Source organism: Neolamprologus brichardi, chromosome 14 (assembly GCF_056152115.1).
Source record: "Neolamprologus brichardi isolate AB-2024 chromosome 14, ASM5615211v1, whole genome shotgun sequence".
NCBI lineage: Eukaryota > Metazoa > Chordata > Actinopteri > Cichliformes > Cichlidae > Neolamprologus > Neolamprologus brichardi.
This window is the reverse complement of record NC_142117.1, coordinates 15,935,678-15,963,329: the sequence shown is the minus strand read 5'-3', so window position 1 is coordinate 15,963,329 and position 27,652 is coordinate 15,935,678. Positions and strand designations below refer to the sequence as shown.

Here is a 27,652-nt window from a genome sequence, read left to right as displayed (position 1 = left end):
TTAAACAGCCTGAACTACTCCTAGAAGTTCATCTGTTTGCACAAGAAGTGCAAAGAGGTGGAGCGTCTTAATGAAATCAACGGATAAGACCCAGCCCAAGACAGATTACACCTTGAAATGATGCCTTTATTAAGAGGAAGAATAACTCATTCATTGTACTCCATGAATAAACTGCATTAATAGTCTTCCTGTGAAATCTGTTTATTAAAGGTGTAGTACGAAAAAACATTAAGCAAAATGTCATAAAGCGACTGTATTCAGAAACCTCCCCATAAACAAAAACAAAATCATGACTGGCAAAAAAAAAAATGTTTTTAAGTCAACTCCGAAAAAAAAAAAGACTTTAATACTGAAAGAAGGTAACACAGAACAACAATAAAAAGTCTTCCCAATATGAGAAATCACATTATTTTGCATTAAGTACTTTTGGTTACTTGTACTTGGCAAAAAAAAAAAAAAAAAGTACCAATTTGTGACATATGGCAAGACAATGCAGTTAATGTGTATAAAAAAGAAAGAAAGAAAAAAGGAAATAGCTCAAATTTAAATAAACTCTTTGCCACTGAACGATCACCAAGAAGTTCAGGCAATTTCTTAATCACATATTTACACCTATTCACTAGAATACAACACAAACCTAATAGAAACAAAAAAAAAAAAAGGAAGAAATGTAAGGGGAAAAGAAGTTCATTTGGCTCATATCAACTCACAATACAGTCAAGCATTAAGTATATGGATTTACAAAGGAGTGCTGTAGTCAAAGTCTAAACTTGGATTAGTTTTTGTCCCAGTAAATGTGCTTGGACATCTGCCAACCTGGAATTGCTTCTTGTCCTTACCTTAGCTCAAAAAAGACAAAATAAACCAAAAAAAACAAAAACAAACTGCATGTCTGAGACTACAGTAAACTTAGTTGACCCCTGAGTTTCTAATGCAAAACTAGTGTATGAAATACCTCATTACAGTGTATCTTAGTGCAAGCCAGCAGTATGCTTGATTAAACAGAGGTATATTAGATTAGCACCCAAGCTGACGAGATTCCCCAGAATAGCCTCTGCCAAAACTTTTGCTGGCAAAAATCACCACACGCAGTATGGGAAGTGATGTTTTGCTCTTCATCCTTGTGAAAACCAGCAGTTCAAATGCTTGAGTTTGTATTACATCTATAAACATGTTTTTTGTTGTTTTTTTAATTTTCCTTTAATCTTTTTTTTTCATAGAAAATATAAATATCCCTGAATGAAAGATTCACAGCATTTTTCTCTCGAGGACTCCAGTGCTACTACCGTAAGGTGGCCAATCAAGTGTCTTAAGCTCTCCAGTTAACGTCCGGCTTCGTCTTCCCTCTAAAGCCTGTAACCTCCAGCAGCTACGTCCTTCATTCGCTGTCGTTGTACTTAACCGTCCGTTTCCCACGGTTTCGGGTGTTCACCCGCGTCTTCCTCCGCGGTTTGCTGTACGACTCGTCGCTGTCCTCCTCTTCCGAGGCGGACCTCTGGCGGCGCTGCCTAAGCTGGCGACTGGCAGTCCTTTCGCCGATCCCCGACCGCGTGCGGCTTCTCTTTGGACTGCTGTGGGACCCTGAGCTGGCAAAAGAGTTTTCAGAGGCTGAAGACGACTGCTCGCTTTCTGAGTCCGAGCTGTGTTTGCTGCTGCTGTAGCTTTCTTTTCGTTTGCGTTTGGGCAGCCTCGCGCTTTTCTTTCCCCTTGTCGAACGGCCAAGATGTTCCTCGTCCTCCTCCTCTTCTTCCTTCTCGTCCTCCTCCTCTTCTTCCTTCTCCTCTTCCTCCTCACTAGAATAAGAGTGGGAAGAGGTGTCCTGCTCATTGCCGTTACCGCGCTTGGCGTCCTTTTTGGCGCACTTTGAGGGGCCTGACTTGCTGTTTTTGTTGCTCTTGGATACTGGCTCTTTCTCTCTGTCCTCATCCCCGTCATCAGAGTCTGAGGTGTAAATACATTTTCTCTTGGAAGACACACAATTCCTGGTTTCACTCGGGGAAGTCCTGTTAGACACTCTTGTGTTATAACCGTCTTCTCTAGATTCTCTCGCTGTTCTGTTGCCAGTTCTCTGCCTGCCCGGCTTCGCAGAAGCAGAGTCTTCCTCAGAGAATGAGTTGTCACTGATGTATTTCTTTTTCGGCAGGGCTCGGAGGCTCAGCCGCCTTTTCGGCGCATTTTCCGAATTATCCGACTCCTGGTCCGAGGAGCCAGTGGAGCGTTTCCTCCTCGACTTCCTCTTGGGTTTGTACTCTTGCTCCGAGCTCTGCGAAGCCGAGGAGTCTCCGCGAGGCCGTTTGCATATGCTCCTGTTCCTCGTCAGCCTTTTCGTCCTCGTTTCAAAGTCGGACTCGTCGCTGGAGCGTTTGCTTTCCGCGTCCTGCTCGTCGCCTTTTTTCAGCCTTTTCTTGCGTGGGCTGGATCTCTTTGGAGAATCACAGAGTTCATCTGATTCCGCACCATCCAGTTTATGAGTTGAGGCAGATTTTTGTTTGTCTTGGCTTTTTGACGGAGAAACTTTGCTTTTTTTCTTCGGGTCTTTGTGAACTGCTTCCTCCACATTTCTTCCGTTTTGGTGTGGGCGTTTGTCCTCTTCGTCTGAGCTTATGGGAGGTTTGTGTCGTGTGCTGAGGTGGCGGATGTCTTTCGTCTCCTCTTCCTCCTCGCTTGTACTCCTACTTTTTCTCACTGGGGCGGCTGCCGTGCTCCTTGACGGTTTCTGAGACGGAGGTGGCTGCTGTTCCTCCGCTTCTCCACAGCTCTCTCCGGGAGTTTCCTCCTGCTCAGAGTTGCTCTTGGGCGTGTGATGTTTTGCACTGTGTCCATTCACACGGGACAAAGTACCTGTCGGGAAGGAATAAAACATCGAGCTGTTTAGGGCAACTTCCACGGCAGCATTAGCACAGTCTAAAAATGCAACTGATGAGGACATTTCTCACCATTTTTCTTAATCTTGGCAGCTTGTTTGGAGTTCTTTGTGTTTCCATTCTGCTTACTCTGGGAGAACGATGAGGTATCGCTGTCATTGCCATCCTCCTCATCCTTAAACTCACTTCCTGATTCCTTTGTATTTTGGGAAGCTAAAAGACAAAGGAAGAGAAGATAACTGAGTAAAAATCTCTTTCTCTGAATAATATTCACAGACTTTTAAAGAGTAATTAATACCTGCTGCTGACTCTTCGTCTGATTCTGAGCTGCTCTTGAGCACCGCCGTGCGTTTGCTGACCCGGGCAGTGTGGCGAAGGCGACTGCTGCTCCTCCTCGGCTTCTCCTCCTCCTCCTGGTAGTCTTCGTCAGACGCTTCAAGGAGCTTCATCTTATTCACAGCTGCCCGAGCAGTCTTTCTTTTTAGCGACCCGCGAACTGTCACTTCCTCCCTGTCGGAGCCTTGAGACGTGGCCCTGTCAGAGTCGCAGCGGGGACGCCTCTCCCTGCGAGACGACCTGCTGCTGTGACCGTTCATCTCTGCTCTGCACTCTGAAAACAAGCCGTTCACAAAGGTCTATGAGCACACTTGGCGCTGGGTTTTTGTATCTCACGGGGTCGGAGGCTGAAGGCAGTGAACTTGTGTTACCTGCACGTTTTCTGTCCCCAGCAGCGCTGTTTCTGGTCCGCCGTGTACTCCTGCTGGGATAGCGACGATCTGAAGTGGACGACGCCTCTCCATCCTCTCCCTCTTCACCCTCACTGTCAAATTCCTCCTCCTCTTCCTCATCTTCTTCACTGTCGCTCTCAGCAACTAGCAACAATATATCCAAGGATATTTTATTCAATTACATTTTGTTTATGTAGCATCTAATCACAACAACAGTCGTCCCAAGGGGCACAATTTTAATGTAATTTTAAATAAATAAATAAAATATAAGAGTGAAACATTTATGGATAAATACTTCAGTCCTAACCTTTTTTCCTCTGCTTCGCACGGTTCCTTCTTGTTACTCTTGCTTTATGTCTACGTTGATGATTCTCCTCCTCCGAGTCACTCACCTCGCTCTCACTGTCAGACTCTGAGATTAAAACAAATAAATAAGAATTTCATTACTTTATTATAGTAGTAGTAGTAACAGTGCATTTAAAATGAAATAAAATGGCACTAGACTAGGCCCAGTTTTATATTGCATCATTGCACAATATTTGTCCCAAGGTGCATCAATGACCAACACTTAGGGGTGCAAGTGAGTCATGCTAGCATGGCGTGTTGAGGACCATCACAAAGTATAGTTTTATCCTGCAGTGGATGGTGTACAGACCTTGCTGTGCTGGTCACAAAGACCAAACACTATCAAAGCCTGACCCATCCTGCAGCAACAGCAGCAAAGGCAACGACGCCATCTCTTATGCTACAACAGCCCTCATATCAAAATGTGTGGAAAACAATGTTTTTTCATTAATGTAAATCAAATGTTTCTATGGGGTCTAATTAACGTCCTCTGCAGTTTCAGTAAAAACGACTAGATGTTACAGTCCCTGATACGGGACTGTAACATCTAGTGGTCATAAAATTCCCCACACCCCTTTTATCCCACAAACAAAATCAAAATTCTTAAAAAAAAAAATAAAAATTTAATTTATTCCTTTAATTAAACAAACACCAAGAATATGATGGATAACCCCATTTTATCAAAGCCCTAAAATAAGAGATGGGGTTTTATTTCATTTTTAAAATGCCAAGGGATCAAAATGATCCTCTTTGTAGTCTTAAAACCAAAAGAAACTCTTTGGGGAAAAATGTTAAATCCAAATATCATCATCATGGCTCAAAATCCATTGTGATGGTAACAAATGACCTCTGGGGTGCTCTGATATCTGTACCTGATGTTGATGAAGCACCTTTAGAGCCGGAGTCGTCCTCTGAGGAGGTGTGACCTGAGCTGCTGCTTCGACTCCTCCTGGCTCTCTCAGGAACAGACACTTTGGCTGAGGTAGTTTTGGTCACTGACACGGACTCCACTTTTTCCTGAGTTTTGACTGCAGCCTTCTTTTGACTGGGGAAAAAAAAAGGGGGAAGAAACTCTTCAAATTAGACCAATAACGTGCAAATGAAAAGTGAAACGTCTCAGGCGAGCTGCAGCACTCAGACAGACCTGGTTGTGGTGTCGGGGTGGTCCTGCTGTTGCTGCAGTATCTTCTTGCGAAACCTCTGACTGCGGCGGAGCCTATTGCTGCTTTTGACAGCGGTTTTGTACTCTGATATGATTGTTCTGATTCGCTCCTCAAAGAAGGCAGAGAGCCGTAAGGTCATGCTGTAAATCTGAAAACAGAGCAAAAGAAGATTGAGCGGGCGAGCCAAAATGTAAAATCACTAATAAGCTCAGAGAATGTGAACATCCCCTCCCTACCTTGGAGCGTTTGTTGGGTGTGTAAGCTTTAGCATTGGCAAATATTAAGCGTGTGTCTTTGCACAGCTCTGTGGGGTTTTCATAGCGATCTTCCTCCAGGGTCCTTTTCACCGTGCCAAAGTCCATGGGTGTGTCAATGATGTCGTGGTAGTCCTGGACAAGCACAAAACAAAGGGACTTCAACGCACAACTGAAAACAGCATCTGCTCATAGCGTGGCCTGTAGTGTGCCGTGATAACATACTGGATAGTTCTGAGGATCCACAGGTTGCCTGAACGGCTCCGAGTCCTCACACTCCAATATGTAGTTGAGCAGACTCTTGCACTGTTCCTTCCAGGCATCTCTGTCTGGCAGCACTTCTACAGAGCGCTGCAAATATCAGGGAGAAACAACTCAATGACATGAGGCACAACCTCACAAACCCCTTTTGTTAGTTTTTCTTAAAATGAATGTAAAGAGTGTTTCATCATGTCCGTTTTTTCTTTTTTTTGGTAATCTTGACATGTCAAACAGTTTTTACAGGTATGCCGATCACCCATCCTATGCATCTACCTGACGCAGTCTGTGTCCAGCAGATGTTCCTGGCGCTTCGGTGTCTTCTTCCTGTAGTCAGCAATCACATTTAAATTATTTGACTGTGACCTTTAATCAGACAACTGCAATGACTATTACATTTTCACACAACGGAATCACAGATTCACAGCGACGTTCACCACGATCACAGGAGTGGAAGCGACTACAGCTCAAATAACCATTAGTGATAAACTTTCAGTTGCGCGACTGAAGAGACTACCAGTGAGAGTGAAGGATACTGCTGATTGACATATGACCTGTTAGGTAAATGCATTACAGGATCACCTAGGCAACCAGATCCTGAAATTTCCACAAGCGAACAGCTGGCAGATGTACTACAAGCGAGTGGCTTCCAGCATGTTTGTTGTTTTAGATTCCTTTTCATTGGGGAAGCCTTCGAAATTCCCTTTAATGACAACCTCAAACTTCCAGCCAGAGTCACGAGGAACACTGTTTAGGATCAGACACGTTACACAGGGATCACATACTCTGATAGCTGCCAGACACCTTGTGCCTCAAGGCGTTTTTCACATCTACAGTTTGTTTACGCTGGTCTGAATCAGCTGATGAGTTCGTGAATCCCTCTTCCTCCTGTGATTTAATTTCTTTTCATACAGTTTAAACTAAAAGTGAATCAAACTGCATCACTACAAACCACACGAGATGACCGAGTCTGCTTATTGACCAGATACATCTAGGGTGGGAGTAATAAATGGAAATACAGAGAGAAGGTGCTGCACTCCTATGTGTCAGGCAAAACTGTCCCCTGCACATCTGATACTCTGCTTTATCTTAGGATGCAAAGCTTATTGGAAGCCATTTATTTCCAGTATACACCAGTTAGTAGGGTCAAACTGAGACTCCATCACAACCTCACAATAAATGACCTGATCTGGAGGTCTGGAACTGCATCAAGACCACCTCCTACAGAGCGTCTCGGTATGTTTTGGTGTGCACAACAGTGTTTGTATCTGTATGAATAAACCGCACTAACACAGAGTGGGCTGGCTGTGGCTCAGGAGGTAGAGCGGGTTCCCTAAATACTCTGGTCTGCATGTCAAAATATCTTTAGCAAAAATACCAAATCCTAGTTTTTTGGAGTGTGCAAATGTTAAAATAGGTTCATAGGTACAGAAAAAAAAAGCATTATTGGATAAATGAGACTTGTAGCAAGAAGTGCCTCGAGTGCTCATATTAGAAAAACACTAAGTACAGTTTTACTTGAAATTAAACTCAGGGTGCGAGTTCTGGTGTTTTAATTGCAAAGGACAGTCATACCAACTTTTGGTTGAATTTTTAAAAGATTCTTTTGAATTTCTTTTAAAAATTATTTACTTTTAACAAACGTTCTTGCAGCAGTACATGAAAAAACAAAACAAACCCACCAACTACAAAGACTAGTTGTTAAATGGTTCAGACTTACCTCATCATCATCATCCATTTCTTCCACTTCATTGTAGATTTCCATGATATCTGTGCAGCTTGGATTACTGAGAAAGTGAGAAATTGTGTCAGCAAGAAATACAATTAGCAATTCTGCGCTTACAGTTCGTGCATCATCACGAGGTCTACGAACAAACCAGAAACACATACTTGACAAATTTCTGGAGGACGTTGGTGATGATTTTTGCAGAGTGGGCAATCTTGCTCCTTGGCTCATTGAAAGTGCGGGCGTTATGTGCAATATACCTGGCATCCCAAATTAATGCTGAGAGGCGTCTGTGGATTACCAAAGTGGAGCAAATGAAATGCAACATTACACACCACTTCTCACTTCTTTGCATTTCATGAACACGTTTTAAGGACAAATCTGGGCCAAAAGTTGAGGAGAAGATTGGTAGAAACTGACCTGTAGAATCTGTTAATGAGCCGCAGTCTGATGGTGCCCAGATCTGTGGGATAGGCGATCACGGTGCAGTAGCTGGGATACTGGACCAAGTCCACGGGACCAGAGAACGGAGCTGCAATCTCTGTGGCACGAACACGGAAAGAACGAGTGTAAGGATCAGGCAGATGTGAGCAAATGACAACGACGACAACATGTCAGTAAACATGAAGGAGAGAATACGTGGGTGAAATCAAACAAACTGGAAGATAAAGAACATCCATTTATGCATACACACCGACAGTGATGAGCTGATCGATGCCAGCGATGAGCCGTTCACACTCCTCATCCCTACTCCTCTCACCCCACTCGCCTGGCAGAGGCTTGTACATCAGCTCCCTCATCTCCTCTGCGGTCACAGGTATACCACCTCCCTCTGTGTCCGGCTGTGGGGCTGCACAACAAAGACAAACCCTTTCAATACACCCTGACACCTATTAACCAAACTCTGCGAAATGTACTCCATTATTAAACCACAGTAAGCTAGTAAACAGCCTTTAGTACCATCATCCTGAATAGGTTCCACATCCCAAGGACTGAGTTTCTCGGTTTCACCATTATCCCACCTGGTAGAAACACAAGAAGGTTGTTAGCAACCAACCAAACAATGCTGGACAAAGCCCGGCTGAACCACTGAATACTATAGGAAGATTTATATAGATTTATTTATGCCTCATCACCTCTGATGCTGTCTCCATCAACCCCAGTATAGTCCCTTAGAAATTTCACATTACTCACTGCTGTCTGGCAGCATCTACAATATCCAGCTTTTGCTTTTGATAGTTAAAATATCTGAAGAATTTTACTTTGTCCCGACAAAGTGTGTGTTTCTTACTTGACTTTGAAGCACTGGAAGAGACTGTCTGGGTACTCCAGCTGGTAGGGCTCCTGGCAGATGATGGTCCCAAACCACCAGGCATCATCTATCACCGAGCGAAACCTGTCGTCTGTGACAAGGAGAATACGATCAAACTCAGGTGTTTGAGGGAGAAAAAAAAAAAAAGAGAAGCCTGGCACCCATCTGTGAGGGTGACTGCACGGATGAATCATTGGAAACAGCATGTATGTGAACAACAACACCTTTCCCCCTCTCTCATCACCAAAATAGCAATGCAGGGAAAGAAAGAAAAACAACAACCAGCAATAAATCTTCTCAAACTTCTTAGTCTGTCTATATATCCCTGCAGAACTCATTAAACAGATCAGCAGAGGACATTTCTAATAGACAGTTTAGGCTTTGCTTACTTGGTTGCCAGTTTCTTCGAAGCGCCTCATCATAACACTGCCTCAGCACCAAGAAATCAATCACATCTGGCATGTCGTGATATCTGCAGGGACACAAGAAAGGAAAAACCGTCTCTTTGAAAAGAAGGTACAAAAATCCCTTCAAGACTTGGGGGTGAAGCTGATGCTGCAAACACTCAAATACTACAGTAAGAAAAGCCTTTCCAAAAAAGACCAGGATCATCAAAATTATGTGGGCAGTATTTTTTAGGGGTGGGGAAAAAAATCGATACTGTGTAGTATCGTGATATTTTGTTTGCTAATAATGTATCGATACAGGGACAGCAGAAATCGATATTTTGTTACAAAAAGGTTTTTGTGCTCTGACTTCAGAGCATGTTGATCCTTTTTCTGAGCAAGAATCCTGACATTCCTTCACTGTCCAAATGTGTTTAACTTTTTTTATGGCAGCAATAAACATGACAGTTTACTTATTTTAATTTAAGACATGTTTTATTTTAATTAAGTTTAAAACTTTTTTATTTAATATAAAATTATATTTTGTTTTAATTTACTTTCAAATTCTTCAGTTGCTGAAGGGGCTGCATAGTTTTCATAAACTGCATAGTTCAGAATAGCTATAATTGTACCAGATGGTTGCATTCAGTTAAGTTGGACTAGACTGTAATACAAACCGTTCAGTTTGTCAACATTAAAACTGAAATGAGAGAAAGACTGAGTGTGAGAATTTGTTATTAGATAAAATGAATATTGATAAAGTTTACCTTTATGTACAGAATCTGAATATCGCAAAATATTTTTAAAAATTGCAATAATATCGTATCGTGCGTTAATTATTGTGATAATATCATATCGTGGGATGTATGGTGATTCCCACCTCTAGTATTTTTACATTTCACACATTTTCTTTTCCTCCATGATGTGTCAAATTCAAATACTGACCCAACGAGCGGGTGGTAATGTGATTCTGAAGAGCACAGACACTTGATGTGCTTTATCGTAGAGAGGAATGTAACCAATGGGCTGAGCTGCTTACTTGATAGAAAATGACTTGTCTGTGATTTTGCCGGTGCCGTGGTCAATGAGCGTCAGCTTCAGGCAGCAAAGTGTTGGCGGGCAAACTTCATATTTGATTCCAGTGATCTTCACAAACTCTTGGTCCTACAAAAACACACAGCAGGATTCCTATTTAGTCTGCAGTTACATATTACCACTGAAAATGGTAACTGACACATGCAGACTGGAGAACTTTAGCAGGAATTAGCATTTTATGTATTCCTCCGAACTCATCTACTGGGAAATTTTTATGATCTTTATTTTGTTTGTTCCTCATCTTACCCGGAGCTCCATTCTCTTCCAGGGCTGCTTTTCTAAATTGATGTCGTACAGCTCACTCCGACTTACAGCTTCAACGTAGGCCTCGTGTCCCTGCCGAAAGTAGATCACCTGAAAGACACAAATTGTGCAGATAGTTAGAGGGAATGTTTGTACATAGGTGTATAAACCCTGTACAGCCTGAATATGAAATAACTGCTAAATAAAGAAATTAGAAAGAAAACTCAAATTAAATCAATTTGGATAGATGACTTAATTTGTATCATTTTTGCTACATCAGGCATTTTGTGCAAGTGTTACATGTGTCTCATACAATCATGTTTTCAGGGGGTGCAACTTTGCCACTTGTTAAGCTGAACCTTACCAACGTTAAAGTTAAAGCAGTGCATCACACTGTCTCTGGAAAGTGCCTGTATGCGTTTGGTGATGCAGAAAATGTATACTTGCTTTCTACTTAATTCCAAGTATGGAATAAAGCTGGAAAGTCTCTTTTACACTGCTTTTTACATTAGAAATAAGCAGCAGTACTGAGAGCACAATCTGCAATGAAATAATTAACTAAATCAAAATGCTGATTTAACCGTTCTCGGGCCATAAATGACCAAAATAACAATTTTCTGTAGCATTAATCTTGTTTGCAACAGTGTTGCATTTTATTGTTATATTTTAGACTAGATTCTAGATTTTAAGCACCATTGTATTATCATCATCTGATGACGTTCCCGATCGGAGCAGGTGGCACTCCATAGGATCACTCTGTCCACGAGTCATGTGACATGTGCAACATCCTTTATATGCGAGTGTACGAAAAGTCCTTAAAAGAGAATGATGACGGTCGTATCAGGGTAGGGTTTAAGGTTTTGTGGAGCCAGCTTACACAAAGCCTGGCTGGGTTGAACTTCCCACACAGTCTACCCCTCTGGGTTGACATGAGCATCATTTCTTGATTTTACAACTATGACTACAAGTATAAGGCTGCCAATTAAAACCACAAGAAGTAAATGTACTTGTCCTTTTAATTTAGGAAAAAAAAACACCAAAACAACCCAAAAACCCCAAAAAGACAAAAAACCTTGAAGGATTTAGCTCTGCCAGACCAAATTGCGATCTTGTACTTTTAGGCTAGAAGACCTATTCATGGTGTTCAGCCAAAACCCAAGACTACATTTAATTTAGCCACTATACATTTCATGCCCCAAACAGTCTCCATTTCCTTCCACACCGTGTGCTTACTATTAAATATTGCTGCAATAAAATGAAGTTTACTTACTAAGTACAAGTATTGGTTTGTTGATAAAAAAAAAGTTAAAAAATAAACTTGACTGGTTGTTTTGTGGTGATGAAGGCATTTGACCTTATCCAGGGTTAAAGCTTAAACAAATTTATTGCAGAATTGTTCAAATAAACAGCACTAAGCAGAAATGTCGGCTTCTACAATCTCATAAATGAGAGAGTATGATTTTTCTTTTCCAATTAGACATTAAGCTGATGACCCTCTTACCTCATCACCCATTTGGGGAACAAAAGGAGACTTCCTGGGAATGACATCAGTGATCCACGGTGATGGTCTGAACTCATTGGACACTTCCCTGTTAATGGATGGTCTGGGCTTTGGACGCTGATTGAAGCACCAACATGTAAAACATTAAACAAGTTAATATGAAATATTTTCAAATATTTCACACTCGTCATTCTGTCTAAGCAGTTATTAATCAGATTCACAAAGAGAAAAAGATAAATGAGGATTAAGTAACCTTACCCGAGGAAACTTGTTCTTTGCTTTCTTTGCCTTCTCTTTGCCTTTCTTTTTAGGTCTTTCCTCCTCATCACTTTGCTGCTTTTCCTCCTCTTCCTCGTTCTCTTCCTCCTCCTCTTCAGAGCTGCTGAGTCTGCGCCTTACTCGTTTCCGTGATGACAGTGGAGTTGAAGGCTGCAGATTTATACCAGCGTCTGCTGTCCAGTCAGAGTATTCGCTGGATGTATGGCTGTCCAATCAAAAGCAGGTGTGATTACCACAAAACGCTACACACTTAATTACACAAATATTGCTACTCTAGATATTTTTTGATACAGGAAATGTTTGGTTACCCGGGTAAGCCTGTTTCTCTGAAAAGTGACTGATGGGGAAAATGATGCCCTTTGACCCTGATCTATAAAGTATATTCACCTTGAGCTGTCAGTTTTCCATTCTTCCTCATCATTGGAGGAATCCAGGTCACTGCCATCCAGCTCATTGTCCTGGAGAGATGAGAAAAAAAAAAAATTACGCACAATTGAGAGGGGGGGGATTTGTAAAGAGCGCTTTCATCAAGAGGAGAGTGCATCACCTCTGAGTGCATCTCCGAACTTGCCGTCTCCTCTCCCTCTTCACACGATTCATCGATGTATTCCAGTGCATCGCCACGGCTGTGCGCTCGCTTCGCGGTGGAAGGCTCATCGTCTGAATCATCCTGGGGGGACAGATGGGAATGATTCAGCATCGGTGAAAATAAAGCTGTACTAAAATAGATATGGAAAAAACCAAACAACAACTTTCATCACTTAGTTAACTGTTTCAAAAGGACACTTGATATATGGCGTGCCTTTTGTTCTTCGATCCTTTAGCAATCTTTTTTTTTTTTTTTTTTAACTGCAGCATTCCCTTGCAAATTGGTAAAAGTTTACTAAATGCTGTGAAAATTTAAAACCATCTTCACTGGGTGGAAAAACAGGAAACCTACTCGACAGCTGCTGTACATAATGCGTCTCTTCTTTACATTGTACTGAACCACCTCCTCGTCTCCTCTGGCTACTCGAACGTCCTCCTGGTTCCTGAAAAATATAATTCACGTCAAAATAAGCACCCAGAGAAATGCTAGAAAACCTCACTGATGACCAAGTTTAGACATGACTTTCTGTTCATGTCATTCCCAGTGCTTCCCACGAGGAACTGGCCCTTCGTTAGCAGACAAACAATCGATATATTTCAGACCAAAGGACTGAGTAAACCTGTTAGGTTTTCTGAATCGACAGACCTGATTAACACAAAAATGTATTTTTTTCATTAATGACCCAAATTAATTACATATTGGAATCTACTGAATAAATCTGCATAGCCAGAACATTATGAACATCTTTACCCAGCATGAAGCAAAACAGATACGATCCACTCAGGATCTCTGAAGGTGCCCTGTGGTGTCTTGTAAGGAGGCCGTGGCACCAAATCTTTTTAAGCCCAGTAAGCTGCAAGTCCCATCATGCTGTCTCTGTTTATACAGTTGATTAGCAAAAAATACTACTGGGATTGAGAAACCTACAGGAATTGCCATTTCTGAGATGCTCTTTATCTGCCCTTACCTTTCCCTGGTTTACCTGTTGTCAAACTATACTAATCTTTAACCTGCCCATCTGACCTACAGCCAACATACCTATTACAAGAAGTGACTCTTCACTCTACATCAAAACATCCCACACGCCGTTATTGGATAATCAACAATATTCACTACATCTGCAATCGATTCCAATCTTTGGTTTCCATTTATTTATAAACTATAAAAATATTTCCCATAAACAATGACACACATCTTTGCACATATTGTACCTGTAGCTGCTGTGTGGAAGTTCGGGTACCACCACCCTGCGTCTCCAGGCCTGCAGGTCTCTCTCAGTGGCCATCTGGCTGCGAGGAGCGTTCTGGTGCATCTGTCGTACGCCCTCCACTTGTCCACTGCGGCGAAGACCCACATTAGGGGGTGACTGCACATCTGCTCGGTCGTTCACGGACACTGAAATGAAAAATACTCGCTGTCAGTAAATCCTTTAAGTCTTTTCTGGATATTCTGAGAAATTCTAAGGTCTACTAAAACCAATCCAGTGCAGCAGTCATGGTGTACCGATACCTCTTCGTGGTGTGCTTGGTGCTGGAGCCAACACCGGGCCTTGGGCCTCGGCTGGGCCTTCGGGTACTGCTCCTGTCTCAGGCTGGTTCTGTCTGTCTTGTTGCTCTTGAAGCTGTCGGATGGCCTCGTCCAGAAGGCTGCTGCGTCTGACCGCAACCTCCTCGGGTTCTGCAGTCTGCTGGCTGATGACCTGCTCCACCACCTCACCATCACCTGAAGATGTGATACATGTCAAATACCATCAAGCTTGATATGTTTAGCTGTAAATACAGTTCAGATGGTCTTAAATCGGGACAATAAAACAGTGAAAATGGGTCTGTGACATTTAAAAGTATATAATCTTCCATTAAGGTAATGGACTAATTGCAGCAGAATTATGGTCTTACTGGTGGCTACATATCCCAGCTGAGGTACCAGGTGCTCTGCAGCAATGTTCTCCCGCCCTGGGACAAGTCGCTGGTACCTAAAAATCAAGGAAAAATGTTGAATTCAAAGATAGTCCAGGGAAAACCATTTTAACTTTGTCATGCTGCTCTCAGGCAATCAGAACCTCTGATTTAACATTCAAACATCTGAACTTTTGGGCAATAAACAAAGACTGTAATGCTGCATAATGAAAACAAGGTGACGTCTACCGTGGGGGGTGAGGGTTTCCATCCACATCCACTAAAAACGGTGGTGGCATAAGATGGGGAGCCTGCTGTGTCTGTTCGTCCAGCACAAAGCCGTTGGCATCCCGGATCAGCGGTCTGTAGTCTGTGTGGAAGAACACCTGATCTGGAAGCTGCGCGGAGACCAGGAGAAGCAGGAAATAAGTAAATGTCTTCACTTTGCTCACAAAACGTAAAATTTCAACCATTTTCTCGATCTCCAAAATGCAACTGTTCTTCTTGCCTTTTCATAGGGCTTGGAACTGCCGAAACCAAAGATGAGCAGATGGCCATGGGAGTCCGTGCAGGCGAAACGCTGACCATCGGGAGTGAATTTGCAGTCAAAAACAGCTCCGTGACCCTGGCCTTCAATCTGGATGAAAAACCACAAAACAGAAGAAGAAACTTGTCAGAAAATGAGAATTTTTAACAACAGCACAAATCCTTCCCTCACAGTAACTGGGAAAGACTAATGATGTTGGATTTCCTTCTCTCACAGAAAATACCACAAAAAAATGTATCCAAATAGAAGAAATCCTGCTTTCAGCGTTAACTTTATGCGCACTGCTTTTAATCATAATTATGCTACTGCCCTAATTTAGTGTCCATCAGAATACAAACATTATAACCACATCTGCCCAGCAGTCATAGATCATTCGTTGTCACATGTGTGAGTCAGTCCTCTCCCGCTGTTATAGCATGTAAAGGGGGAAAGAATCTGGCTCACTTGCCTCTTACTGTGTGCAGAGATGCACCTTGGCCAAAACAACTAGACGGTTCCTTCAGTCCCTCACAATTAAGTGTTATAGCGAATGAATCACACTCTAAGCGCATCATGTAATCGCTCCATCCCGCCGGGGTTAACAACTTTCCGCTGTGCACCATCCTATAAAAGCCAACTTCAGGCAGTGCTGTGTCAGCGTACCATGTTGAAGTAATGCTGTGTGTTTGTGCCTCGCAGCAGGTCCCATATGAACACGTTCCCATCGTGGCCAGCAGACAGGATGATCCTAGGGTCAAAAGGGTGAGGTTCGAGGACAAACACCTCTGCCTCGTGGCCCTGAAAAACAAGCAGACTCGAGTTGATCTCTTCTTTAAAATGAGAATCGGTGGCAGTTACATCATAGTCAGTATTAATATGAGCTCTGCAGCAGAACGCAGCACAATTACTTTAAGGATATGTAGCAGCTGTCCTGTGTAGGAGTTCCACACTTTGAGGAGATGGTTGTTAACAGCCGTGATGACTGTATTGTCATGGCGATCCCACGCTACCATGGTGACTTTGGGTTTGAAGTAGCTTTCCTCTTCACTCATTGGCTCGACACTGAGAGAGAAAAATAACAAACGAACATCAAATAACAAATTAATCATAATACTAAAAAAGTAATATGGAAACGAATCTATAAAGTCCCTTTGACACATCTCGTGATGACACTAATCACAGAAATCCAGATTTTAATTCTAACACAAAGTACCAGATTATTATCACTAAATTCTTGTGAAAGGCAGGCTTTGGCACATGAGAGGTTTGTAGTCATTTCCAAGACAAAAAGGCTGGATGATAAACAGAATGTTTTTTAAAAGATATTTGAAAAACACATGCAGAGATATTTAAAAAAAAGAAAAAAAAGATGAACATAAATATGCTACTTTCAGCTGCTCCCTTATTCACACGGGGTTGCCACAGCGGGTAGCTCCGCATGTTTGATTTGGCAGACTTTACTCCGGATGCCCTTCCCAGCACAACACCAAAGGGATTTGTGTCTCCTCCCGGAATTGAAGCTGGGGAGCGTTCACTTGTTAAGCAAATGTGTTTGAGATGAATGCAATTACCTGGAAATCATTTGACCGCCCCCCAACCCCCAAATTTAACTGAAAATAGCACAAACATCACATTGAGTTTTGAAACTGAAAACAACCGTTATTGACAGAGGTAACAAAAGCCTAGAAAAAAAATATGTGATGAGTTAATTTTGCAGAATTAAGTAGTGTTATGCCTCACCATTGTGTGGGCAAATGGTTTGATTTAAAATTAACACACTGCAGTTTTATGATGAGAAACACTAGAGGATTTATTCAGCTATCGTTAGAAGATTCAGAGAATCCGGAGATCCTGTGTACAGAAGGAACGAGGGAACACTTCTGAGAAATGTCATCAGTGCACACAGGTTTGTTGCTGCATTTGCAAGTGCAAGATAAAAACCAAACACGCAAAGCAGAGCTCTGACCCCAGCGCTCATGACACTAAAGGAGAGTACACGGCACAGGGAACTTGCACACTTAGCATGTGGAGCTACAAGCTATCATTCAAAATCCCTTAATTCTGTCTTTATTTACATTTTACACGGCATCGGAACACCTTGGTAAACAGGAGCTGTACATTTTAAATATATGCTCATGTTTACATATACATATAAATTCTGCATGAGCTACAGAATAGAGACTGGATTTTGGAAGCAGACCTAGTTTAGCACAGAACAAACTGTCCAGAGGAATGCTCTGCTGGCAAACCGAGAACACCATGTATACCTAGAGGCATGAGTCTCATTCAGGTAAGTCCTTGCTTATTTTAATAAAACAATGCCAACCCACATTCTGCATTTACTGGTAATTCTATGCATGCGGCTTTCTTTCTTCTAGTCACTGCTGAAATTAAAAGTTCATCTTAACGCTTTAAAATAAATCCATAAACAGGCGCCTGAAAGTGTTGAAAAGGCTTCTTTTAGGCAGACTTTGATTTTACGCAGCTAAATTTTTGCCAGTACAAGAACTGTGCTTTAAATTATATACATATGTACAGCGAAACACAGCCTGAATGTTTGAAAACCTCCCCAGTTTGATACTGAACATGCGTTAACTGGCAGATAAAAACAAACACATAAGATCTGTCTTCCATTTCCACTGGTTACTCTCCAGGAATAACTAGCCTATAGTAAGGAAGTGAAGCTATACACAACTTAAGACAACACAAAGCCTAATCCTGGGGACACAATACAACTGAACCAGACAAACTTATTCATAAAACAACCCTGTAATTACAAGAAAATACATCAATCAGTATTACCCCTCAGCAAACAAGTTCTTTCAGTGGTATGTATAATTATATATATATATATAAAGAAAACCTTTGTTGGCGACTTGCTTTCCAAACAGATGACCGAGCCAATACAAGCCGACAACTGAACAAATAAGTATTTGAGCAAACGGTTTCCTCAGCTGTCGTCAGCACCTGGTTTACTTGGACATGCTCCGACAGCTCCTCGAGCAGCTTAGGCAGCAAACGCTTCCTTTTCGTTCAGCAAATCGGGCACTTTTTATTCCAAATGAGAATCTAGCTTATTCTGTGCTATTACAGAACCAAAATCAAGAAGGCATCTTCACCAAGATAAGACCCACTTTCGTCCGCGCTGGTTCACAAAAGCGAAGACTCACCCTGGAATAGTGGCAGACATGTTCAGCAGGATGCACCTCCACTGCTGCCGCTGGTGGAGCTTCCAGATCCGTGCTGTTCCATCTCGACTTCCACTCACAAACCTGGCACGGGACAGCGACAAACACCAGGCACCATCACTTTACACACCATCCCACTCAGTTAAACGTGTACTCTGAATACTGCAATACTTGATATAATTTTTCAAATAATAATAGAATGAGCTTTTATAATACCTTTCACCTGAGTGGCAAAATTGGATGCTATCAACTTTGTCCTAGAAACCAGAGACATGTAAAAGGATCATCAGGATCAAAAGGAGAAGAACAACAAATTCTTACATCAAATTTGCATTTGCAGCTCAAAGTTCTGCCAATAAAACCTTTGTAAGGATAAAGTTTTGCTCTTCAGATGATGCTTACCGTGTGCTCATGGAGCTCTGATATCTTTTCTGGGCTCCCACTTCCCAAGTAATATATTCGGATGACATCATCAGTACTTCCTGTTGCTAAAAACATCCCACCTGGAAAAAAGTTGGTAACGTGAAATGGCGTGTTGCACTTGATTTATTTTATTTAACCTTTATTTATACAGGCAGTCCCATGGAGACTCAATGTCTCATTCACAAGAGACCTGTTCCAGACAACCATTAAAGTTACAACAATAAAAGAACGAAATAATTCTTTAGTTAGACACATGAAGTAGCACAGAGGTCATTAGAAACTAGCAGCTCTTTATTGATTGCTTTGGCTCTAGACTTTGTTTACAGGATGGTGGAGGAGACAGTGGAGAAATGGCAGGAAAAGGGACTCAACATGAAAATGTCTGGTTACCTGGACTGAATGAGGAGCACACTGTCTGAACACCTGGCCTTGGCCGCTCTGTAAATTTGTGCGGTCGATCGCTGGAAGTAGAGAAGAAAACATCACTGATTTCATCCAAAATAGAACACGTGACTGAATTACAAGCAGACGCTAAATAAATGATGTTTTGGTTTTTATATTTCGTGTCTACCTTTTGCCCCGTCCTTCAATATAAACTGACAGTCAAACTTACATCTAAACCAACCAGCATCTCAACTTTTTGGATGACAGACGAGATTACAGCCGGGTCGGATGTCACGCTGCCATTGTTTTAGTCAGATAAGAGACAACAACATACTTGCATATCAGTTAAACAGGCATTCAAGGTTTAGAAAACAACTAAACTTAGCACAAAAACAGAAGGAGATCTGTGTGTGGTGGGTAATGTCTTTGTTGTAACAATGTTTCTTCTCATAAATCTTACACCACTGGAAATCCTGCTTATTTCCCCTTTAATGTTGCATTTGTGGGTTGAGCATCAAGGCCAAACAGCTTATTCTGCTGTTGACTATTGTTTGGTGTTGTTTACTGTATTACATGATTGAAGTCTGAAGAAACAAGATATATTGGAAATTTAACTATTTATTTATTTAACAAACAGGGACCCCTGTAGCATGTGGAAGGTGACAGGTACAACAACCTGGCACCACTTTCTCATACTAATCACCAACTTGGTCACACACTGCTGTGGGATCTCATTCTTCAACCAGCAATTGTTGCACATCAACCAGTGTGGTTGTGTTGGTCACTCTGGTATGAACAGCACACCCAAGATGATACCAAAAATCTTCAGTGGGGTTGAGGTCAGGACTAAGGGCAGGCATTTCCATCCTCTCTACTCAAAAATTCTGTTAGTCTGCAATAAATCCCAATGTGTGGGGACGAGTGTCACCTTGGAGGATAGTTTGGTCCTAAAAAGCGCAGATGTGGGATTGCCGCTGCATGCAGAAACTTATCTTATCTGCACCGAGATTGCCTCCAATGATGACAAGCCCCGGTGAGGGAGATGCCGCCCCACATCATCACACTGCCTTCACCAAAAGCTGTTAACCTATCGTTGCTGCAATCAGCAATTGCATTCTCCACGTCCTCTCCACACTTTGACCCCACAAACGATCCACCTGCCGCAGGCAGAATTTCAATTCACCCCTGAACACAACATTCCTCCACACGTTCTCTGACATCACCCATTATATGTAAATTGCCCTTCAACTTGGAGATGGTACTAGGTACTCCAAATAATGCTGCATCTTGGTTTGTGAACACCAGCTTGAAGTTTCCAGATTAGTGAAATGTAGCATGTCTGGAGCAGACACCAACCGACTGCTGTAGCAGGGTCCCTGCTCACAGGTGCTGCCAATCAGGTGTCTGATTGGCAGCACCTGTGTTACCAGAAGTTCAAAACAAGAATAAGCTGTTTAGCATTGGCAGAAAACATCTGACAAGTTATTCATGAGCTCAACCCACCTACTCAACTCTGCTGTTCAACCCAAAAATGTGGCACCACTTAAAGGGAAATAATCAGCGTTCCCAGTGGTATAAGATTTATTGCCAAGAAGCATTGTTACAAAGAAATAATTGAAGAAACAAATTTTTTTATTTATATGCTTTCTATCTGAGCTTCTTTAAGACAAGGCAGACGCCAGTGAAAAAGATGACGTAATGACAACACACCAGCAGCCAACACTGGGAGTTAAAAACCTTTTAAGCCCAATGTGACTTGTTTTCCAGTTATGCCTTAGGCCCTACTGCTAATTTCCATTAGAATAATAATTTCTAATGGAAAATTATTCCCACTCCTATGTACAAGGCGTTGCACAGCTTGGCGTTGTTTGTGCCTCGGTGGAAGCGACACACACACAGAAACTAAACTGTTTTGTACTTTAATACATTTATTATAGTTTTATTTTTTTCTTCTTTAGCAGCCTTAGTTTACTGCTCCAGCTGAACTGTGTTCAACAGCATTTCATCAATGGAATACTCATCTGATTTGGGATGAGTGCTTTGACAGAATATTTACCACCAACATTTTGAGGTTAATTGGTGATTCTAAATTACCCATTCACACTCAGATTAACACCCGTCTCTTAGCCCTGAGACAGGCTGGCGACCATCTAGGGTGTGCCCTGCCTCTCGTCTTGTGGCAGTTGTGATATGCTCTATCAAGTGTTCAATAAGCATGTGGTTTGACAACCATTAATATAGTTTCTGTGTTTTTCCAAAGAGCAGCCGCAGAGGCAGAGACCACCCTCACTACTGTCTGACGCACACACAGTCATTTTGTTCTAGAAGCCTGAAATATTACAGAAACCTCTCGGTTCAGAGCGGAGCTATAAGGGTTACTCCTGGGAGGCTTTCAAGGGGTAACGAGTTAACATACAGCACTCACCTAAAGTTTATGCTGTTGGCATCCCACTGCCAGAAGCAGACAGTAGCATCAGTTCCAGTGGACAGCATGTAACGTTTGGAGCCCTTGGCAAACGGTGAAAACTGAAACCACAAGAAAAACCACCCATCAGACCCCACTCCAGCCAGTGAGTCAGTCTATGTAGACCAAAACATGCATTTCACAGAGAAAGGTGAATATTAACTTTTTCACCACCTGTACTGGCCAAGACAAAATCTTGATCTTGAGCCAACGGTTAAGAAGGACGAGGTTAAATTTTATTTTCTGGTGTGCACCAACAATGATTTTCAGACTGACTGGACCAGAAATGCTCTTACTGGCTTCAGGACATCAGTTCATCTTTAAGTCAAAGGAAAAACAGGCGAGAGAGCACGGAAAATGACTCTAAACAGTAAATACGTTCCCAGTATCACGCAGGACTGTTTCTACACATAGCTATGGGGTGAAGAGGAGCTGAAGTAAAGAGAAGACCAAATGAACCATGAGGGAACATATCTTTCACATAAAACCAGAACTTGTACCGTTTCATTTCAGGCAATCAGGGAGTTTCTGTGCCATTAAAAACAGTTGCATGGCAGGTAAACTTAACTCGGTGAAATAAAAAATGCTTTTATAGTGAAAGAAGGTGGCAAGAGAACTGTAGAAAAGTAAAGATTATGACCGGTGTTTTACCCAGAACATTTTCTTCATGAATCGGCCAGCACTAATATTTACAACTGTGTGATTTTAGAGTGCCACTACACAACATTCACACATGAGAAAAATCTAAAGAAATTAATGAAATCAGAAAAGCATGCACATGCTCATATTTAACTTCAATGACCATTTAAAGCCAGCAGTACATTTTGCAACACTGAAGATACAGCCATCTTGTTTGAATCAACTTTACTGAACTGTTGGTGGACGAAACTAAAATGGATTTTGTGCTTATGTTAAATTCTGGCCATGGAGAAAAGACAGTTTAAATTATTAAGTACTGTGAGAGAAAAACAAAGGATAAAAGAATGGGCTAAACCTACTAGCAACGAATGTTGATGCACAAAATCTGGTGCACTGCCAGAGCGATCCAGGTGCAACTTACGCTCTGCAGTTTCTGTTCCAGGACGTGACTACACAGCCATAAATTGGTCTATTTCCGACAACAATTGTTTAGGTCACAGAGTGTAACAAGAGAATCTCACACCAAACCAAAAGATACAGTCACACCGTGATTCCCTGAGGATTTTGTCTTCAAATAAAGCACTGGATGAACCCACGTTTAAAACAAACAGCATAATATAAAGACTGAAGCTCCTTTACCTGAAGGGAGGTAATGGATCCACTGTGTCCCTGCAGCACAGCTACGGGGGCACAGGTACGAAGGCACCACACACGGATGGTTTTGTCACAGCTTCCTGCAGCAATTAGCGTATTCTCATAGTTAACTGCCAAGTCTGTGATCTCTGCAGAGTGTCCTCGCAGCGTTGAATGAAGCCTTCCATCAAACGAAGACCAAATCTTCACCAAGCAGTCATCTGAGCCCTTAAAAACAAGAGCATATGCTTTAGTATATCTGTATGAGAAGAAGAATCTTGGGTACACAGTTAAGGTGGGCACAAGCAACTTAACAATGTAATATTAACAATGCATGTACAGTGGGTGCAATCTGAGTGCTCTTTCATGCAGAAAAACACTAATTATTATTCTTAATAATAAAAGTAGGTGTTTAATTCTGAGAAGAGTGACAAGCTCCAACTTACTGTAAAGATCCTGAGACCAGTGCGATCAAATGCAATACAGTACACTGCAGACAGATGCCCCAGGATCCGCCTATGTAGACGCATGTGCTCATAGTTGCTGACAGGACAGATGGAGCTGAAGCGTTGCGCTCCGGTCAGCTCTCTCCCTCGATGCACCTTCACTGTTGGCAGCATGCAATCAGAAAAATAGTAGTAAACAGAGTTGTAAATAAACTACAAATACAGTAAGGCAGAAGCAGGGGGTGATGAACGCAAAGGAAAATATAAGCCTTTAAATACGTCACCAAATAAAAGTCAGGTTTCAGTTTGTCTCACCAGCTTTCACCTTTCCTTTTTTACATTTTTCATTTCAGTTTCAGAGGCTTTATTTACACAAACACAGCTTGAAATTAAACTCCATTTCCCAATTCAAAACTGATTCGTAAACAAGAACAAAATCACTTCCTTTCTTAAATCTGCTCCATCTGGTTTTTATATGTTGCTAGGGAAAACAAACTATGAGAAACAAGAAGTCCTCCATAAGGTTTTTTTTTCCTTCTTTTTTGCTTTAAGGTCTTAGAGCTTTAAAAATTTAAGGACAGATTTTAGATTACAATTTATAAAAATGTAACTTGGTAAAGAGTTACTTCACTAGTATTTTTGATGTGTGTGCTGTTTGTCCTGAGGAAGGAATGGGATTTAAAAGATTGTTTATGACAGCATAAAAGAAATCGATGGCCTAGCTCCAGGATCAAACAGGAATAATTAGAAATCCCACAGAATTGCATGAGTAAAATGATAATTCCACTTAAACGTTTAAAAATGGCAACTTGTGATTAACAGCTCGCTACATCATGGCAAACAATCTGGCGGGGCGTAAGCTTGTCAAGCAAAAGAAAATTAAATGCTGTATTTAGGGCTGCAGCAATCAATTATTTTTAGCAATTAAGTAATCATCAATTAATCGAGTAATCAGATAAGAAATACTTTAGTCTTTCAAAATAAACTGCTCATTGTAATTTCTAAAAATGAAACCAATTATTTAAAGTTTAACTACATACAACATCCTTCATAAAACAAAAAACAGAAATCGACACCCTGTGATTGTTTTTACGTCCCATATTGGAATGTAATTTTTTAAAGAAAACATTCTTTAATTGAAAAATATAAATACTCTCAAGCACTCTCTTTCAGAGTTTTATCTCCTGGATAAGGTAGATTTGTTGTGTGTTCATGTTTATGAGTTTTTGTGTATGTGTGTGTTTCTGCGTGTGAAGTCAAGCGAAGAGTGGGTTTGTGCCTGTAAGCCTTTAAAGGAGAATGTGGTGGCTGCAATGAAGACAAGCGAGCATATCAGCATTCTGAAGTTTGCACTGTGCTTTGATGGAAAGTTTCTGAGCTGCTCAAAACAGATGTTATGATGGTGTAGATGCAGATGGTGTTACTCTATAATTATAATAATAATAATAATTCAGTGTCCAGAGTTTTACTGGCCCACGTACATTTTTATTGGCTTGTGAAAAAGCAATTTCATGAAGACAATATTTTATATTATTTCACCTTCAATCTGAAAAATGTTACAAGAGCCTTGAAATTAATGTGATCTAGTAAACCCCATGCCCCGCATTACTGCAGATTTTTCGCTGTGTAAAACAGTGGCGAATGGAGCAGCTACAGTTTGCTTTTCTTCGAGTCGGGGTTTGTTGTTTAGATGCTTTGAGGAAAGACTCCTGCTCACTTTTTCCAAGTAACGGATTTAATGTTGATCACAGGAACAGCGCTGCTGTTTTGGATGCTAGAAACACGTTTTCTTTCACTCTACCTGAGCTCAGCGTCTCGGTAACGACTCCACATTAAACTATGTCATCATTACTGCTGCTGTTTTCTTAACAGTTTCTTGTTTGAAACTGAGGACTGTGTGGGCTTAATGTTGTCAGACTCTGTATTCATTCGCTGCTCCAAAACATATTTCTATTTCATGTCTATTTTTCATTGCAAACGCCGGTGGAACACTTGCATTTCCATGGTGACAATGGTGCACTACAGAGCCGTGTATTAAACAAAGCATTGAAACAAACAATTTGTGTCAAGAACTTTTTATTATCAAATTACTCGAAGAATTGTTGCAGCCCGAGCTGTATAAAACTTACACTGAGCCAGTTATTAATGTGTGCATATCATTGATCCATTTCACTTCACACCAATGAGAAGTATACAGAGGAAGGTCAGGCCTACCTAGCTGTGGAGGTTTCTTGCAGTTCAAAGGCCTCTCTGGTGGTCTGCCCCGGTGAAGGGCTGCATATGATGAAGCTTTAAACCTCACGCTGTCACAGTCTGAAAATCAACACCAAAAGTTCACAAAACGATTGAGCTGATTGCAAGTAGTAGTACTATTTGACACAGACAGTGTCAGTTCTGGTGTACATACAGATCAGTATACCATCCAAACCTTTATAATAATGGGATCTAAATATTTTTCTGAGTAACGCCCACCACATACAAAGTTCTTGAAGACTGCTCACCTTTTGCAGTCCTAAGCATGGACTGCCTTCCAGATCCCAGGAGAGAATGAACACCTGGGACACATGATGGCACCTCTTTATCAAGAAGTGGTCCAATCTGCTTACATATCTGTAGCAAGTGGTTTGGTGCAATATGTCTGTTGGCTGCAACCTATCAGTGCAAGCAAACAAACAAACAACATAAAATAAATCATTGTATGGACATGACAGTGAAAACAGACCACTTATAAAAGCAGATCATTTAAAAATGAATAACCAGCAATTCTGATAACCAGTAAATAAAGTAAATAGTAAATGTATGTTAAACAGATGGACAAACAGGGAGAAAGATAGGTTTCTGAACTCCTAATCTCACAGGCGTGGCTTCTTTTTATCGACCAATCACAGCGCATCTCGAAAGCGAACTAACGCAGAGACAGCGCATCTCGGCTTCTGATTGGCCAGTGAAGCCGTCTCGACCAAGAGAGAAGCCAAACTACCCACCCTATCTGCGGTACAACAGTCGGGCTAAATAATATCAAACTCGGTGTTTAAATGCCGTTTTTTCTGCACCACACAACAGTTCACAGTAAAAAATGTAGCCACTGAGAGCGAGTTTTGACCTTGTGCAAAGCCACAAGTCGACGATTTCCAACAGTAACCCAGCAGGAAAAAAGAACAAAGACCGTAAACAAGCACGGAGCGTGGCCGCACGGTCCCCAGTCACAAGACAATAACAACCGCCGATAGTGCATAACAACAGACACGAAGTTAAAGCTTACCACATCTTCATATGTTCTCGGGTGCTCATTTCCAAGCCAGTCCAATCTCCCGGGTAAGAGCTGTCGAAAAGAGAGTTTGGTAAAGCGAAGTCAGAACAGAAAACGCCAGCAGCTCCACATCAAGCTAGTAAAAAACCGGGTGATGTCAAAGGAGTGGGACGTAACGGGGTATTAAAAGTCGACTGAGTGAAACAAGTTTATGCCCGGACTCAGTCAACACCGACGGGTAGCAGCTAGTTAGCTGTTAAAGGCAAAGACAGCTGGGATACACACCTGATATTCCTCAAGCTCGCTCGCAAGGACCTGCAGGGGATTAAAAAACACACGATTCAGATGAGAATGTCTCCATCAACTCAACTCATTATCAAGTGGCTAGCCAACTATTTTGAAATACAACAGTGTGAGAGTCAAAGCACGCCAGCTCACCTCAGCCGCTCTCCGACATGGACCCGTTGTGAGAAAACGCGATATCAAGTAATAGAGCTCTGAAATGAACGGGGAGAACATTTAACAGCCGGAAAAGCAAATGGGATATCAATTATAACACGAGCGACACCGTTGTAATATTAAGCTTTTCAACTGGCTTTACTTCTACGGCTTACCCGACTCAAGGAGCGAAATGTTCCGATTTTTGGCCATTGAATCGGCCGTGATTTGGAGAGTTGAAACAAATTTTCCGCTAACTTTATGGCTACAGAGAATATGATATATTTATTTAATTTCAGTTACACAGCTCTGGCCCCCTCCACGGTTGCTCCCGCTTTCTATTCAGCCTGTTTGCAGTCGCCATTGGAAGGATGAGGCCTCAGCGATACGGCTTACTTCCGCCAAAGCGGAGTAACACAGGAAAAAGGGGGTGGGGAGGAGCACTCGCTCAACAAAAGACAAAAGTATACGTTCGCGTGTTGGTTAGGTACACGGCAGGTTCGGAGTGCAACGTCAGGTATTGATACGACTCCCCGACCACGTGTCGATAACAAGTCATTTAAGAAAAAAATAAACAGGATCAATCCATCGCGCGCCCCCTTTTTTTTAGCGACCAAGGTCGT

The 27,652-nt window shown here is 41.8% G+C and overlaps 1 protein-coding gene across 1 annotated transcript; it reads right to left on the bottom strand.

Moving 5' to 3' along the window:
* Positions 1-1,112: 1,112 nt before the first annotated feature.
* brwd1 (bromodomain and WD repeat domain containing 1) lies at positions 1,113-27,586 on the bottom strand. Its single transcript, XM_006799824.3, has 44 exons — positions 27,206-27,586; positions 27,030-27,088; positions 26,877-26,906; positions 26,604-26,663; positions 25,843-25,993; positions 25,556-25,654; positions 23,342-23,502; positions 22,902-23,123; positions 21,585-21,685; positions 19,166-19,236; positions 18,755-18,855; positions 18,569-18,609; positions 18,335-18,436; positions 16,073-16,226; positions 15,828-15,962; positions 15,147-15,275; positions 14,888-15,036; positions 14,639-14,715; positions 14,253-14,465; positions 13,955-14,138; positions 13,095-13,185; positions 12,702-12,824; positions 12,542-12,612; positions 12,134-12,359; positions 11,876-11,992; positions 10,378-10,485; positions 10,076-10,200; positions 9,040-9,122; positions 8,630-8,741; positions 8,299-8,360; positions 8,033-8,188; positions 7,759-7,879; positions 7,503-7,628; positions 7,333-7,399; positions 5,889-5,939; positions 5,580-5,705; positions 5,337-5,489; positions 5,082-5,248; positions 4,810-4,982; positions 3,900-4,004; positions 3,572-3,736; positions 3,163-3,474; positions 2,937-3,077; positions 1,113-2,841 (listed from the first exon to the last, which is right to left on the bottom strand). Exons 1-44 carry the CDS (start codon positions 27,240-27,242, stop codon positions 1,379-1,381), a joined length of 6,720 nt encoding a protein of 2,239 aa, XP_006799887.2. The 5' UTR covers positions 27,243-27,586; the 3' UTR covers positions 1,113-1,378.
* Between the last annotated feature and the right edge of the window lie 66 nt (positions 27,587-27,652).

What these genes read in the sequence shown, in the direction of transcription:
- brwd1 (XM_006799824.3), bottom strand. Translation starts at nt 27,242, where the DNA reads ATGGCCAAAAATCGGAACATTTCGCTCCTTGAGTCGG. An exon ending in GATCCATTACCTCCCTTCAG is followed by an intron (nt 21,686 to 22,901) that starts GTAAAGGAGCTT and finishes TTGTGGTTTCAG; the next exon opens with TTTTCACCGTTTGCCAAGGG. An exon ending in GTCCTCCAGAAATTTGTCAA is followed by an intron (nt 7,400 to 7,502) that starts GTATGTGTTTCT and finishes TCACTTTCTCAG; the next exon opens with TAATCCAAGCTGCACAGATA.